General features: G+C 35.3%; 1 protein-coding gene across 9 annotated transcripts in view; it reads right to left on the bottom strand.

The window, feature by feature from the left end:
- DMD (dystrophin) overlaps positions 1 to 18,159 on the bottom strand; it is a 1,137,868-nt gene that overhangs the window by 1,002,703 nt on the left and 117,006 nt on the right. For all 9 annotated transcript variants that reach the window (XM_085319436.1, XM_085319439.1, XM_085319437.1 and 6 more), the window contains exon 2: positions 16,048 to 16,109. In XM_085319436.1, the coding sequence (XP_085175562.1) occupies positions 16,048 to 16,109 (62 nt within the window). The remainder of the gene's footprint in view (positions 1 to 16,047; positions 16,110 to 18,159) is intronic.

Genomic DNA, 18,159 nt, shown 5'->3' with positions numbered 1-18,159 from the left:
CTAATAATGTGATTTTATATTATTTATATATTCCTTCTGTTTATAATTAAAGGCACATTCATGAATACACAAGATCAAATTCTGCTACCAGCATGTTCATTAGTAATACAAGCAATCAGATAATTACTCAAAAAGTAATGCATTCTTCACTAGCAGCTAGTAATGGAAGAGAAGACTCCTACTTTTATTTCTTTGCATTGTCACTGTTAAGATAAGCACTCAGACTAACCAATTCTGAACCATCCTCTCAAACAATATATTCACCTCTCCTCTCTACTCATTATATAAGACCCTTTGGAAGACTAATTTGCTAACTTCTACACTGCTTTGACCGAAGTTACACCTCCAGTGTTGAGTGGCATGAATCTCTCCATAGCTGCATTAAAGCTTTACCTAATAATCACAACCAAAGCTAGGTATGCTGTCTCACAGACAACCACTGAAGTGGCTATGCCATCTCAATTTCTWGCTGTAGGGTGAACAATCCCAACTCAAAGATCTGTTTTATGCCCCACTGATCAGTTTATCAAAGCTCATACCCCAAGACAGTTGTCTCTATGGTATGCCTTCGCGACKTATGCAAGCAAGCAGACATATTGCTAGAAAGGAAGATACATGCACACAGATTCATCATAATTTGTCTAACTCTGTACAACAAGGAAGACCTATACTGTATACAAAGATAGACCCACTTTCCCAGCCAATTGTTGTCCTCTAATATCTCCTTCTGGGAAAAGAAAAAAGGGGAGGGGGAAAAAAATACAATTGTTACAAATGTAGATCTTTCAGTGATCCAAGAATCTTTGTCCTTGGATACTTCAAATATGCACAGCTGACAAAGTAAGAGAAAAAAAAGATAGTACACTTAATTGCAAAAAGGCTAATTCTCCAGAAGTGGAAGACAACCAAAGAGTTAAAGATAGCTAAGTGCTATACTGGCCTATATGACCTAGCTAATTTGAAGAGGATAACATGATATTCCACCTAAATGAAAGGGGGTGTGGGGGAGAGCTATTAAATATGTTCCTTTTCTTCAGAGATAAAGGAACAACATAAAGAGGGTGCTTTTTGTACTAAGCATTTTCTTCATAGTCTTACAGAACTGGGAAACATAAGATTTAAAAGATACATATAACCTATTTGACCTTTCTCACATTCCTTGTTTGTCAGATCATGAACCAGATACATGTTCAATCAACCAGAAAAACACACAGGAAAAAACAAAGCTTATTTTACATTAGTTTCCTCTCTTGAGTCAATGGGGAAATCTGGCCAACTAGTTTAGCATGGCTTAGGTGACTGAAAACAGCATGTCTTTTTGAATCATGTTCAACATCAGATTCAATTGCAAATCATACTATTAATTCCGAAATTTCAAAAGGCAACCTCAACATCTCAGAATCTCAGGGAGGACAAAGTTTGATGCATTTTTGTTGGGAAAGAATTCTCTGCCTTGAGGGCTTATCTTTTTTTTTTCCCTCATATTTTTACCTTCTGGGTAAGCATTTAATATTTTGGGGTATTTAATCGGAGGTTATACAATAAAGCTCCAAAGTAATGCAATGTAATTCTGGTACTGACTTTTGAACGGGAACATTAAATTTCCAGTATTCGCTGATATACGTCTAAGAATCATTTTGGATTCCATCCCTAATTTCTATAGCATTGAATGAAGGAGACTTACATAAGTGAACTGATTTTGAACTGGCAATTTAATGTAGGCTCAGAGACATGTTGGAATTGTACTTTTTTCTCTCTCTACCCTCAACATCAGCTATCTTGCTTTTTTTTTTTCCTACATTTCCATCACCATTTATCATTTTTAGATGATGAAAATTATCACAACGGCAGAGTGTGTTTCATCTTCTCTGTTTCATTTATCAGATTTTAGCACTGTATCATTTCTACCATCTCTCGTCAATAATGCACACTATCCAGGACTACCATAACTTCAGGATTTTGCTAGATGTTGCCAGGCTTTCCCTTCTAGACATAATTYGGACAGAATGTTTGATCAGACAGATCCGGCAGTCAGCTGGAGCTCTCCACCTCTCATGCTAGAGTATGCACAGCACTTCTCAGTTTGAGCCCAAATCAAAGCAGAGCCTCACATTACACAATTTGTCCTTCAATTTCTGCAGCAGGAGATGATGCAGGGGGAAACACTGAAAAACTTAGGAAGATTGTGGAGAAGAGGTGGTGTGCAAGCAGCTCTGGGGCTGGGCCAGCTGATGAATCAGTGGTCACCACAAACCTGGCCTGGCAGTTTTCAGCTGGTCCTTGGTATGAGATAAAATCCAACACACCCACCCACTATGCATCCACCTCAGGTACTTCCTTCACTAAATTCCCATGCACACCCAAAAGTGTGACTCCTAATGGAGTCTCAATCTACCCCCTCAGCTTTTGGATTAATATTTTCATGGCTATCAGGACTATTTTTATGTTATACTAAATATAGTGTCATTAGTATCTCACCATAGGGAATAGATCATCACTTTCTGAAAAAAAAACTCTCAAGTATTCTAATGCATAATTAGCATGAAATTATGATAAGAGGATAACAAAAGAATGGCTATTTTGGGCAAATTAAAGGCTCTTCTAAGTTCATCTCTCTCTAATGTTGGCCAGAACAGAATTCTTAAGGAAAGATTCTAAGAAAAGGACAAGCATAAAATCATATTTCTTCAAAATAATMCACTACATTTGGTGAAATTATGGCTAGGAATTTCCCAAGTCAGGGCTCCATAGCGCTCAGAATATTCAAGATAGACTTACACAGCAAGAGTTTTACACTTTCTATTATCTTCTAAGCAATTCCTAACTTTTTTCTCTTCYGATATGATTTGAACTATTTCAAAGAAAAATCAAAAACTAAATGAAAATTTTTTTTGAACTTTGTTGAAAAAGATCTGTGACTCATTATAGACAGCTCTGAGTGATAGCATCTCATTTAGGGCATATCATAGTATGCACAAAAGAAAAAGAACCTATGTTTTATGTATTAGGGTTTTCTCTTCTTTTTTAACAAATAATGAATATCACAGGCCAGTTAATCACCTAGCTACTCAACATCATGTAACCCTTCTGCAAGCCTTTATGGTTGTTTTTATCTGATCTGAATRATTCAGAGTCACCAGCAGTTCTGCTACCCTCCTTTACCACATTATTTACAATAAAAATTATCTCAACACAAATCTGCAGGCAACTCGCTGCTAATCTCCCTCTACTGTGACTTCATTTTTTTTTATATTCTTGTTCTTTAAAACAGCTTAAAGCACATGAGAACTTTTTCATCTCATCTTATAAGAAAATTTTGCAAAAACCTTTACAGTGATCTAGTTTTGCTATATCAGTTACATATATGTACTCCTACCAATTCTTTTGAAGAATTAATGCAATTGTGAGGAATAATTTCTTCCTTTCAAAACTGTATTGACTCTTCTCCACTATATCAGATTTACCGATTCATCTAGTAATTTCCCCTAGATTTGCTACTAGCAGTGTGGGCACCCTCATCTACCACCCGCCAGGCAGCATGGGAGACCACAACTGCCCAGTTCCAACAAGCTGGGTCACCGATGGCTCAAAAGGCAGCRGTCCAGTAGCAACAGGTCAGTGATGCACAAATAAGCCCATGTGATTTGCCTTTGCATGACTGAGAATGCTGTTGTTGTGTTAGGTTAGATAGCGTTTCTGGATAATTGAGACATTAGTAATAGGATTAACAGCAACAACTGGAACAGTGTTTTATGTGAYGAAGGATAGCACAACTCCATATTGCTTGTGTTGGTGTCATTTGGTTCAACCATTAGTCTCTCTGCAAATCAGTCTTTCGGTTCAAGTGCTTTAGCTGCTCTGCAACACGAACTGCTTATACCRGGATCATCTGCAATGGCCTCCCTGGCATGTTTCCTACTTCTGATGTACTGGAAAAAAATCTTGTTTTATGAGTTTTTAAACTCCTAGCATAAAAACTTTCCTCAAAATACTGTTTTAGACTCCTGATTGTTTTAACTGCAACCTTCCAGAGACTTTTTTTCTATTTGACTCATTTGGAAGTAATTTCCACTTTTTGAAGATCATCTTTTTATTTCTAACTGCCTCCAGTAGCTACACCATTTAATCCTAACTCTCTAACACACCCAACTATAGCTCTTAATATAATATGTAAAAATAATATACAGCATTTATTAAAGAAACAGTAAGATAAGATATGAATACTAATTTATCCTATGTGAATAATTAGTACAGACAGCTAAGGTCAACTTAGTTTTAAGGTGATCTAAGCAGAACTTTCAAGATCAGAAAATATAAAGAGATGTACTAGAGCTTTCCCTCAATCAAAAATGTTAGAGGTATCCAAAAGTATATGAGCAAAAGCATTCAGTATTCAAAAACATATGAGATGAATTGGTAAAACCATACTCCATAACCTCATATAAATTAGAGTATTTTATTTTAAGATGATAAAAAGGAAGGTCTAGTACTGGCTGTTATCTTTCAGTAAGCCATGTTTATGCAGAGGTTTCTGTCTACAAATGACTATACCCTTCCTGAAACTTAGTTAATGAACTTAGGCCCTCATAGTTTACTTTCCTGTTAGTGTTTCTTTGAAATAATCTTCATTCTTGATTTTATATATCTTTCTTCTTTATTCTATTTTCATTCTGTAATCACATAATCAGCTTTTCCATATATTTCATATACCTATAAGAAATTAATTACCTTCATTGTTTAAGCTCTGAACTTACTTATTATTGCATGACTAAATAAAGCAAAATTGTTTCAATCTGTTCCTACAAAAGCCTATTTTCAGACTGTTTTCTTGAACTTTCATGACTTTGCAGCTCATGTCTGGAGGTCAGCATGCCTCTTCTGCCCTATTAATCTACCAGCCTTTTTCTTAAACAGTGGTAAATTTGCCATCTCGATAGGTGATGCACCTTTTTGATAAGTGATGCACATTTACGTCAGGCCTCTAATCTGTTGCTTCCAAGGTGCCTGCTGATACAGTAAAGTTAGACGCTGCTTTTTAGTTCCACTTTAATCATCCTCTTTTCTGGTAGCTCCTGTTTTTGAGATCAAATGTTACTGCATGGATTTCATTTGGCTTTCTTCTTGTACGAGGACACTGCTTTTGAGCACACATTTGTAAGAGTTACAGAAAACCTTACTGAGCGTGATGGTGTTGTGTATTGCTCTGGACTGAATCAAGAGCAGCCACTCCACTCATGCAATTTCTGACTAGTTGCCTTAAGAATGGTTCACTCATGGCAGGTAAAAATTTACAGCTTGCCTCTTTTTTATAGATGGCATTTACAAAATCTATAAAATAGCAATTGTCTCAGCACAATTTCTCTGACCTTCCTTAGTATTTTAGAGTCACTGCTATCAGGGTGGAAAGGAGCACAAGCCTCTGATAATACTCCCCCTAGTTGGACATGGCATTTTAATGTTTGGTGTGCAAAAAGGATGCTCTAATAGAAACCCATTCCTAACAATAATAATTTCTTAATCTAGCACACAGCAACTCTGCTCTAAGAATATATAGAACTCTGTTTGCTTTGTTTTTAGACCAAGCATTGCAGAGTAATTTCTTCATTGGCTTAAAATGAAGCAACAAAATGGAAAAGACGAAGTGTTTCAATTAATATGCATCTTTGATAACCTTGTTTACCTATTAAATTCTCATAATGTTCAACAAATTGAAGTTAACCAAACTTGGTAAATCTCAGTTTACTTTATTTTATGAAATCATTTTAGAGTTACATGTAGTTTAGGATTTTCACTAATCTTAAATTTTTTTAACCACACTGGAGTGAAGAAAAAGCCAATTTTATCTTTTTCTCCAAAATCTTAATTTCACCAGAACCAATACTAAGTACTTGAGCAAACTAAAAGCATTCTATTTTTAAGTCACCAGTATATGTTCCCACACTAATATTACTAGGTGGTTATGGTAATGGGTTTAAACTAGCAAATCAATCAAACACATTGTGAAAAGTAGATAGAAAAGAAAAATGGCTATTCGGTGTAATAACATTCTGCCATGTAAATCTTTGAAGAAAGGAAACTTATAAAGTCAGTGATGTGAATATCAATATTTTATCAGACTAGGATACTAAAATGGAGCATGGGAGAGAGGAACACACCTTACAAATTAGGTAGCCCTTCCAGAGCTCAAAAAACATTTTTTTTTTTTTTTTTAATAATAACTAAGTTCCTAAGCAAAAATGTAATAGGGTGCCTCTACTAAGTTACCACTGCTGTTGAGAAATAATTGCAGATTATTGTGTGTAAGAATACAGTTTTTCTCTTCAAAAATAGCTGGTATTCACACTCAGAGAAAAAACAGACGTAGGCAGCCATAAGCATTTTTGGCCCAGAAATGCCCTCAAGATCTGAGTGAGCCCTTTGATATGGAAAAGGCAGATATGCAAGGCTATGTGGAAATAAAGTTATCCTATTTCCAATAATGTCCATCTTGCATGGGGATATCCCTGCATAATGTTATTTTTCTATCTTTATGTGGAAGTAGGACCAAATGCAGACATATGGCTTAAAGAAATTAATTAACTTCAACAAATTTCAGTTTGAYAGTGATATAAAATCATGACCATCAGTATATCCTTTGAACACAATCTTTGTACACAATACTAATACCTCAAACCCTAATGAATAAAGTGATATGCAAAAATGTAAGTGCTTACAGAATCCATTCACTGATACTCTCAATTGCTGATATTGAAACATTAATATCCAAGGATATAGTCTGAAACATGAGTACACTGCCTAAAACTATGTATTTTGGCTTTTGTGGAATGTGTGTGTAATCTTTCTGGAATATGTTTTAAAAAATATTTTAAGCRCTGAAACATGTAGGAGGGCTAGCCAAACTTTCTGATGCTAAAAGCAGTCTATCAAAAGAAGCATCAATGATGTCTGAGAGGCACCAGATATATTTAATGTACCTGGTGGAAGGAGCTGTGAGATGGTGCATGCTGGCAGGGGAGGACAGTAGCTCACTAGAGGTCCTACCCACAGGACGCAGGCACACACCTCAGCTGGTGATAGACAAGTTACTGTGAGACACAAAAATTTGCCGGTTCTAATATAAGGCAGCACCAGCACAAGCAGATGTGCTGGATTTACTTAAATGATGTAGAAAGCTCAGGAGACACAGGAGGGCCACTGCTCAATGTTCACACTTGCATGTTCTTTTCCTCTCTTCACTAAGCTTCAGGTGTGTGATACCTGTRCTGCCAGCAGGGGGAATGGTTAATATGAATTGCACGAGCTTCAAAATGTTTTGCGAAGAGGGCTTTTGGATAATTTGGTGCAGTAACTTGGATTTTTTTTTTTTTTTTGCTCTTGTTTTTCCTTTCGAATTTTTAGCTTAAATGTAACATACATCCACTAAAGTCTTATTTGTCTGTAAGAAGAGTTTTGCTTTGGAGGTTTAGGAGATGATTAGATGTAATGGTAATGAATTCTGAGCACGGAAATGATGATGTCTACTGCCAGCAACAATCATGCAAATTTGTAAATGTTTACAAATTTGCAAGCTAGACATATGCACCACTGAGACCAATATTGTAGTGCTATATTTAGTTTGCTCCTTCTCCCCCCCCAAGATATTTACACAATAATAACTTCAAGAGAACAGCAYGTATAAAACTTGCTTTAGATGAATCTTTTTGACTTAAAGTAAGTGCAAAAAATATAGATGAGGATTTGAATAAAAGACTATGAAGTTCAGATYCTCGCTTTTACAGTAAGTGCAAAAGCATTAATCCTCTATTTTAATCCCTACCAGCACTACTATTTTAATCCCTGGCAACCATCTACATCTAGCAGGGATAAATATCAGGTCAATATTTCCCTTTCATTTTAAGTCTATGAAGAATTTTATTCTTTACGCTAAAAATAACCTTAGTCTCCTATAATAGAAAATTTTGCAGTGATTACTTACCTAATGTCATAGGTTTTTACTGCAATGAAATTAATGAACATTAATTGGACAATGTCACTGATTTCACGTATTTTAAATCTGAACCAGAGAGAGAAAAAAAAAAATAGGACATATTTGCTAGTCTGTCAGAATACAAAACTATGCTGCTTAATTTGTGACTATGTGAATTACCAGAACATGGAAAAAGCTATCCAAATTGCAAAGCTGCAGCATGTTTCCAACTAGCACAACCTTAATAAACAAGCTTCTACATTTTTAATCTGGATTTACCTGTATTACTGAAGCCATAATATAACCTGAGATTAAAAACCCTTGACAAGAAAGACAGGTCATAGGTATTTTACGAATGAAATGAAAAGTGATTTTGGAAACAGAATGTAAAAAATGATCAAGTTTATGAATTTGGAAGGTTACAWACAGAGTTGATGTTAAGCACAAAATTCACTATATGAAGATACTTATGCCTTTAAACTGTGCTCAATTTTTCTTCCTGGTAATCCTCTCAGCCATACAAAAACTATACAAATATATCAATAGATTAATTCCAGAATAAAATTCTACGTAGAATCAATGGCAGTATTTCCATTGGCATTACCTTAAAAAAACACTTTAAAAATGAAAATAAGGGTTTTTTTGGTTCCAAAGCAAAATTATTTGAAACATAATGAATATTCACATTCATTCATGCCATTTTACTGCATCATAAAAAGGACGCAGAATATGGAGACCTAATTGGTAATTTACTATACATCAATGCAAATAATTYTGAGCATGTGCTTCGCCTGGTCTTTGCATATGTATACTAGGGGAAAAAAAAGATCATTTAACACTTAACAATGTAAATGTGTTTTCTATATCAGGTTTAAACAACATTTGGCCTGAAAAAAAAGATGAAAAGCATTTTGCTTTAATGATTCAAAATAGACCTGATGGGCCTCTGGTGTGCTCTCGCAAGACATATTCCAAAAAGGTTATTGGCATAAGGAAGCCTAGTATTTTAAAACAGTAAGTATTCCAAGAGTAGTGCTGATCACACTGCCAGAAGTCAAAGTTAAGCACTGTTAATCATCTTCACTGGGAGCTCTGGCCATTTGCCACATGCTAACAGAGAAAAGTCATTTGGCTCCCAACTTAGTAAACTACTCCCTCTCATCGCCTTCACTCTGAGAAACGCTTAAAAACGTYGGTAACAGAGGGAGAGACTAAACAGATTAATTATTTAGGATGGATGCAGATGAATCTTGGTGTTTTACCAACATTAAAATATTATCAGCTATGAGTTTATCCATATCTATTACAAACATGCCGTAATTGGCAATGATGTGTGATTTTCTGAGAGTTTTCTCGAAAAATAAACTCTGAGGCCATTCCAAAATGGTTGATCAGTGGTTAGTTAATGGATTCAGCTGACATTTACCACATGCACTTTTAGTACACAGTATGCAACCATTAAAGACTTGATCAGGATTTCACCATGGATACAATTTCAAGACTTTACTTAACACTCAMTCTTTTGTTTGTCCTGGAATCAGTGTCCTTGGTTAACAAAAGGTAAACATATAGAAGATGGCTAGCTTTATCTCATGTGTTTGTATCCAATGTTTGTACACAGTTTATACCTTAATCTATATACATAAATTTGTGATGCACCGGTTTCCTGTGGTTTCTTGACCATTTTGATATACAGCCAATTCTTCCTGTAATGCAAAGTAAAACTTACAAATGTTTTGTGGGTTTATGTTCAATAAAGTTTAAAATAATGCAAGTGAAGTTGATTCTTAGCACTTCTATGTTTAGAATAGAAAAGTGGATTTCAAGCCAAATTAGTGCTCCGTAGGAGAAAGGAATTGAATATCATYACTGGTGAAATTCAGTGTAACACTGCTGACATTTAGACAAAGAAATGGATATGAGTACAAAACCAGAAGTTTTAATAGCAAGCTGTAGTGAGGATATGCAGTGTCAGCAAAAAAATAAAATGTATTTTACTTTATGACCTGGTAAACAAAAATATAGGCTCTTAGTGAATGTTGCTTGCTCAGTTGTACTATCCCTCCACGCTTGCAGCAGGGTCAACATGCCTTCAAATTCACTTTGATGAAAATTACCCCTTTTAGGGGAATTTATCAGTAACTCCTTTCATCTTTCAATTAAAGGAGTAAATAATTTTTTTTCTGTAATCAGTTCAAGTGAACCCAGTTTGTATCTAGTAAAAACAAAAATATGTTTATATCTCCTGCCTCCCACAGTTCCACTCTAACCAAAAAATGTTACTTTATCAGATGATACAAAGATTTCAACCAAACATTGTAGGAAGAGCTCAGTGGAGTTTCACCTACTTGCTGAAAAACCTGTTCCAGAATGCCTGAGTTGCTCAGACTGAGGATACATGTATGTATGTATCCTGCAGTGTCAGGTACTAGTTCTAAACACTGTATAAATACTGGGCTGGAGGCAAATGYTTTTGCATGGGAATAGCTGCAGCCTACCTGTGGCAACATGGAGCTCAGCAAAGGTTTATTTGCTCTGTTTCTTTGCTAGGCTTTCGTGCAGGCACTAAATTCTGTGTAACTGGCTAGACCACCACGACTAGTTGAATGAACCTGCCTACGAAGAGATTAAAGCCTATCCTGCAAAGCCAGGGTTGCTGTACTATTTAGAACTTAATTCTACATACCGAAATCCTGCAACACCAGCATACCCTACTGATTGCTCTTATCATGTGACACTTTCTACTCTTTTCTTAAAAATGCAYACACAATTATTGTTCTGCTTTTAGAAGATAAACCAGTGGGTATCAGCGAGGTTGGAGAACACTGATCCGAACCCGTAAGTATAGGATTTAATTGTAGCTTTCCTACTCATCACTCATCCATCTAAGCAGSTGTCCTCATTTGACCTACCAGTTAATTGACAAGACAGCAATTTTGACTAATACTGAACCTCTTAATCTGTGTTTTGGGGGATTCTCTCTTTTTTCCTCCTGCTCCCTTTTTTTGYTCATTAATTGTAGTCCAAAGTGTGGCTAAAGAAATGGCATGACAGCTGAAATTTGAAGTACGTTAGTCACAGTGGCTAAAACATTTTGGTAGAAGCTAGATCTCTAAAAGATTTGACAAACCAAACCCGTACTGCTTTCAGCACAAAGCTCTTCCAGGCTCTTCTGCTCCTAGAGTCTGCTTCTCTTTGGACTCTGTTCACTTTGTCATGAGTGGTGGGGTTATTTTGTTTTTTGTTTTGTTTCTTTTTTTAATTTGGTGGCCTAGACAGCACTACAAGTGATAGTGCAGGAAGCAGAACAGATACATGAGCAAAAGCAGCACTGCAAATTTCTCTATCAGAAGTCAAACCCTTGGTAGCACAGCCTCTCTGTACCTCAAATATTTGGCATACACTGTCAAAAGGTCAGTAAACATTTCATTTGCGTCAGCAGTTTTCATCATATAATACGCAGAAGGTATTTAAACTACAGTCCCAAGAGACTGCTTAAGTGAATGGGAATGTTAAACAACCTTGGGTTGTCCGTGAACCCAACATCATGGGAAGAACCGAGACTGTCACCCCACCTCATATCATATAAGTTCCATACAAACAGTATGTGATTAGGAAGTTATTTTGACTACTCTAATTAGACTGAAGGGCAATGTGCCCTTCTGCTTTCCTATTATTCCAGCATACACCAGTTGCTTGAACCACCTAGCAGCTAGTCAACCAACTTCATTAGCAAAAAAGTGTATTTCATTTTGCTGTTATTCTGCTACCTACCTGTCTTAAATTAGACTGTAAACCTATGGCAAAACCTTTCTGTTTACTATGTTTCTTTGAACAATTACTACACGAATGGGAATCTAATTCTACAGATACCATACGACTACCTCCTTTCTTCTTAATATTTTCATTGGTTTTTAAAAATTGTCACTTTTCATAACTTGAAATTTCCATTAAAAATATTACTTACTAAATARTTTGGTCTTCCATGAAACTGAATGATGAAATACTGAGTATCTTTAAATTTTCATCTTTTTTTCTAGTAATAAATAAGAGGAAAATCAAAGCCTAAGATACAGAAACTGTCAAAATTACCTACTTCTCCCCCAAATCTATTATTTTTTACCTTTTTATCTCTTGATTCCACCTTGTTAAAAATCAGTAACTTCTGCTTTTTCATGAAAAAGTGCCCTGTAGTATGTATTGTCTTCTTTGACTATGAACTAGAATTTTCTTCTCTTTTGTTGCAGGAGTGTGGACAATCAGTCTAGAACTCTTAATTTAAAGCGATTTTATAAATGTTTGTTTTTTGATATTGCAGATTAAAATGTAGAAAACTCATTCATAGATTACCATTCTTTTATGAAACCCACTTATCAGATAAGCTGCTGAACATCAGTTCAAAACCTCAAGTTAGATGTAATGGTATAATCTAAAATTCATGCTGCCAAAACTGATGTTTAGCTGCTTGCTTGTTTCTATTTCTCAAGACATATATGTTTATTACTGACATTAAAATGTCAGCATTTTGAACCTTCGCCGTAAGAAGGAAACAAAATTAATGATTTCAACATTTTTTTTCCCACAAGGGTACCCCCCCCYTTTTTTTTTTTATGCTGGAAGCTTCAGGACAGGTTTGAACTTTAAAGTTAGTTGCCATTTACAAGTTCTTTCCTACATGAAAATAAAGAAGATTTCCATCTTCAATAATGCTTTCTATTTTGAAGCCTGTTATACAATGAATGACTAAAAATGACCAGTGATGCCCTATATGGTTATTTAAAATTTGGTACAGGCATTATTAATGTATAGCTATGGCTGTTTCAAAGTTCCAGCAGATAGCTGCTACATTTGAGCATTCTAATATATTTGTATTATCCCAAAATATACAACTATGATTCAGTGTTTCATTTATAAAGTCATTTCAAATTAAGAAAGTTGAGATCTGAGCAAAAGCTATCATACCCTGGACTAGATACATGTCTTATGAGTGCTCTAATTATAATTCTATTATTAAGAACTAGGTTACAACATGCTCCTTTGCTACCATTATATACACCCTGCAGAACCTCATGACTTTATAAATAAACCTTTTTTGAGGACATAGAAAGAAAAGCTCTTTCTAAACAAATTGATATTCAAGCAATATACTCCACAATTTGAAAGCTGCTTTGTGTTTCAAGTTATTGCATGTCATAATGCAATGATAAATGAATAAATGAATAAAGTATCATTAAATAAAACAATACACACACAGAGTGTCTAATAGTTAGAACAGGAAAATAACAAAGGTCTCAGATTACATTCTCCAGTTTCTCCTATACTTCTAATTTATTTAGGGTTTTATCTCACAAACATTAAAAGTCAAAGTTTGGCCTACATTACTGACACAATGATGAATTGCTTATTTAGATGAGTCACGCATCCCAATCTTTAAACTGCAGATTTTCTGCATAACCTGCTTTCTGGCACTAGCCAGAAGGGAGTAAAGGGAGTAGAAATTACAGAGCAATTTGCTGTTTTGAGAAACTGTTGGACAGGGACCTGCAATTGCATTTTTTCCAGTTGTTCAGTTTAGAGCCTCCTCAGCTTATCCCCCCAAAAAGCTTGAAAAGAGACATTGCTTTAGCCATCGCAATCGTTAGCTTACTGACAGATCTGTTAGCTTCTCCTAGATACTCTTTCACAGGCTTCATGGCAGCAGTCCAAAGGTTTGCTAGGGTTTGCGTACTACAGGATGAGAAACCTCCAAGATGGTGTGCTTGCTAAATTAGAAAATTGCTTTACAACAATTCACTATTCCTGACATTAAAAACACTATTTGTATTTGCAAGTACCAGTAAAAGGAAAATAGCCGGCAAAGTTGAGGTTTTTTTCCAAACTTAATCTGAAAATAAGTGGACGCAGGGGAATGGTAGTCTGGACAAGGAATTTTCATGGTAGGAATGCAAGAGAAATGAGTGACATAATTTATTCCTCAGTCTTACCAAAGACCCCTGAGGCTCATCTGCTTAAGACAGTACCTCTAGAACCCCACAACAGTGAATGCAAACCTGTTCCATGATGAAGGCTACTCAATACTTTACAAAGTTAACGATGACAAGAAATTACTAAGTAGGAGTAGCTGATCAATGGAAATCAACAGCTATAAACAGAGATGGCTTTGAACCACAGAAAACAAGTGGGGAGAGAGGGGGCACAAACTGTAAATTTTACACGGGAGATCCACTTTTGTACTTTGAAGACCAACCTCTTCCAACACTTCTCGGTATTTGGAACAAACATGCCCAGGACACTACACAGCTATGAGGTATGATGTCTTATAGCAGAACCTCCCATGTGTATGGGAGAAAGCAGGGCATTGAGGAGCCACCATACTTTCTATGTGGGCCACACACACAGCCAGCAGGTATCACTGAGCTTACCAGACACATGTAATTTCACATTTCAGACAAACTATTCTGATGTTATCCGTGATGATTTTGTATGGGTGACAGTAATTTGTCCAACGTCTAAAGACGTTGTGCCTCCTTGTGCCTCTCTTGTGGAGTTGTTCCAGGTTCCCTCAATAGAAACAAATTTTGCTATTCTATAAAGCTATCATTTTTGAGCAGGCACCATAAGGAACATCACGTTTTTTYTAAGTATAGAAGCTGCAATTTCTCTTAGCTGTCTGTGACCACCACTACACTCCTAATCAGGTCTAATTGGTAATACATTTCAAATTAGCTTACATCTGATGGCCACTGCTCTGGCTATTTCTGTGTATGTGGAGCACCAAACTAGACTGCTGAGTAAAATAAAATAATTACATTTTTCATCCTCTATCAAACACTTCCATTTTCACAACCATAATAAATTTGCGTTTTTCCCTCAATAGTACCATGTTGCTGGCTCATTTTGTTTGATTCACCACACTTGCCAGAGCTTTTCCACGTTTTATTATTGTCAGCCCAGTTATCTTCCATTTAATATGTATACATTTTACTTCTGTCCTAAATATAATACTTTGCACTTGTCTCATGTTTCATCGATCAATATAAGATCATTTCTTCATGATTGTATTTCATCCTGTTCCYCTCCTCCAGAGTCCTGGCCATCTCTCCTACACAGATTCTGAACACAAAAATGTGTCCCCTCTAAATTATTTTAATCACTATTAGAAAATACTCCAGATCCATTCAAAAATCCTGTGGGACTCTGTGTTTGATTGAATCACTGCTAAGCATGTTTTTTTCAACATTATGGTAGTCACATTTAGATCATCTTACTCCTCCTTTTTAATGAGAAGAATCAAATCAGACATTATTAGAAGTATGACTAAACACAAGATATACTACTATTTCATTGTTGTCTAGTTAGTAGGCCAATTATTCCCCAGCACATAAAAAGACAGATTACTAGGTTGATTTATTTTATTATTGGCTAATCTAGGTTTGGCAGTTACCCTCTAGGAACTTCAAAAATGCTTAATCAAATTAATAATTTGATCTCAAATTTTCCTGGCTATTAAAGACAAAGTTATTCGATATTGCTGGGGTCTCCTCTAAGTAAGTTAATTAGTTGTCCTTTTCTCTGGTATATTTGAGGTCTTTACCATTCTCCAAGAGGTTACACAGACAGCTGTTTCAAAACTTCATTACAATAGATTTTTATCATTTGCTGACTTGATCACACCTCCTATATTTTACCTTTTCTCTCTCCATCAATTCCGCTGATTTTTGTTAAATTTGTGATTGCAGCTAGAAACAAGAAAAGACAGGCCCAACAGAAGAAACTCCTCTGTGCACTGAGACCATAACAAAGGAGCCCAGCAAATAGTAACAGTTTTGCATTAGCAGTTTGAAGAAAAGCAAAGTAAACGCAGGCAGAGAGCTGTCTGCGAAGAGGTTGGATTCTTTCATTTCAATTTCTACTGAATTCAAGGAAATAGGACTTAAGCTTTTTTCCTAATAAATCAGTCAAGYAATACCTGAAATTTACAACTGTTACTTTAGAAATTAAGCCTCAGTTGAAGAACATAAACTTTTTTAAAAATATGCAAAACAGATTTTGGTTTATAAGTGAGAAATGTATTTAATTACCTTAGCAAACTGTGCATTTATCCATTTTGTGAATGTTTTCTTTTGAACATCTTCTCGTTCATCTGCCAGAAAAAAAGTAAAGCACTTCATTAGAATTATTCAACAAAACATTACAGTATCAAGGATTAAAGCTTCAGTCTTGAYTGCAGTGAAGCTACTACTGCTACTTTAAACACAGGCAGCGCACCTATTTGGATGTATTTTGTAAACACCAATATATCTTTAAAAGCCTACAGTTTCACAGTCATGGTTTGGAAATGACATCTATGTCCTTGGCTCATCTCACTCATTCTGTGGGATTCTTACTCTTCTCCTGGAAGGTAACATGTTGCAGTAGAATATAAAATAATCTGTTATAATTTTTAATTGCATGCAGTTATAAGCAGCACGTTACCAAATGGCTGTGGAAACAGGAAACTGTTCTAGTAGATTAAAAAATAAATAAATAAAATACTTGAAATTACAAATTTATTTGCATGTTCTCAAGTACCTTTCTGAGGTAAAGCTTTTTTGACCACATTGCTAGGTCTTCATTGCCCCTTTTCTCTTCTGTCCTTCAGCTGCTTACACTTTACAATTTGATATATATATTTACTCCAGTGGAAAACAAAGAAATAGAAAACAACCTCACGTATTTGATGGCAATATATCAAAGTCTTTCTCAATTTTTTAAAACAGAAAGGATTGTAGAGGGAAATGAATTATTTCAGACCTTGATTTCTGTACCTAAGTCATGAATGTAGTCTCWATACGGAATGGAATTGGACACAGAAAGGTAGAATTCTAATATATTTTATGGAGAAAATAAAAGATACCTTTATATTAGAATCTAATAACTGTTTTCTCAAAAAAAAAATCTATTAGGCATCATTCGTGCAACAATACAGAAAGCTGATCACTTTATATGGCAATGTAAAACCAAACGGGAACCTCAGGACAAATGAAGAAAAGGCTGCAAGATGCTTACACTAACATAAAGCTCAGTCAATGCTACCTGTCTTTTTGTTTGCYGTAAAATCCTCCATGCTTCTTAAAAAAGAAGAGATATTAAATTCCCATCTGAAATGCTCAGCAATTAATAATTTTTAATGGACTCAGCTGAATTTGAAAGACAGGTATGGATGAACTATATGAGAAATGCACAGCATTAATACTGCGCTCTGCTTTCCTCCCTCCACCCTTCCTAGGAGACAAGCCAAGGCAAATCCTTGTGATATAGGTATATCTTTTGTTCTTAGAACCTCACCTCAATACTAGACTTAAACAGTCTTTTCTGAAGATTGTTTTCAATTTGCAACAATATAGTATACTTACGAAAAAAATAATATTAAATATTGCAAAAGCTTTTGATGAAAGAAGGAGCATGTTTTAATTGGTTTCAGATAATTATGAATGAAAAAATTTGTAATAAATCTTCAGGACACTGARGCTTTTGACAAGGAAATTGAAAGTGAATTTAAGATGGCATTTTCAATTCATCKTTACATTTTTATTACATTTTTAGAAAATCAGTGCAATTTCTTATTACCATTAATATATTCTGTTTATTTCTCCATGTGCAAATTAACAGCCTATTATCGAGTAGCAAATACTTAGTACACATAAAAGTATAAAGAAGACACAATATTACCTATCAAGATAGCCTTAGTACAAAAGAAATTTTTTTAGAATAAAAAAAAGATGAATAGGGGTGCTTCTCCTGGTATTTGGAAGGTCATCAAGTCATATTACTATTTTCAATATCTCTAAAATCTCAGAACATATTTAAAAATCAGARGCACAGAGTTTCAAATAAGAAACAACGTTTCCAAGACAGAACGAAGCTTTCCATTTATATATATGTTAACTTTAAGCATAGGCGTCTGCACAATTATTTGTGAATGTAATATAGGGTAACATTTTATTTGGATAAAAAAAATCTTATATATTATTCCCATTCAAAGTTTACCAATGTCTCGCTGGACAGGTTAAAGCAAAAACTATTTAGTCTCACATCTCAAAAAGCTCGTGTCTAAAGGCRCTTGGCACTGCATGGTGTGCAGAAGACAAAATGACTCTACAACTGGTTTTGCCCATCTCTTTTGGGAACAAAGTATAAGACTGTTGGAAACA

This window comes from Rhea americana, unplaced genomic scaffold (assembly GCF_003343005.1).
Source record: "Rhea americana isolate MKP2758 unplaced genomic scaffold, rheAme1 scaffold_59, whole genome shotgun sequence".
NCBI lineage: Eukaryota > Metazoa > Chordata > Aves > Rheiformes > Rheidae > Rhea > Rhea americana.
Note: the sequence above shows the minus strand (reverse complement) of the source record. Positions and strands in the feature narration are given on the sequence as shown.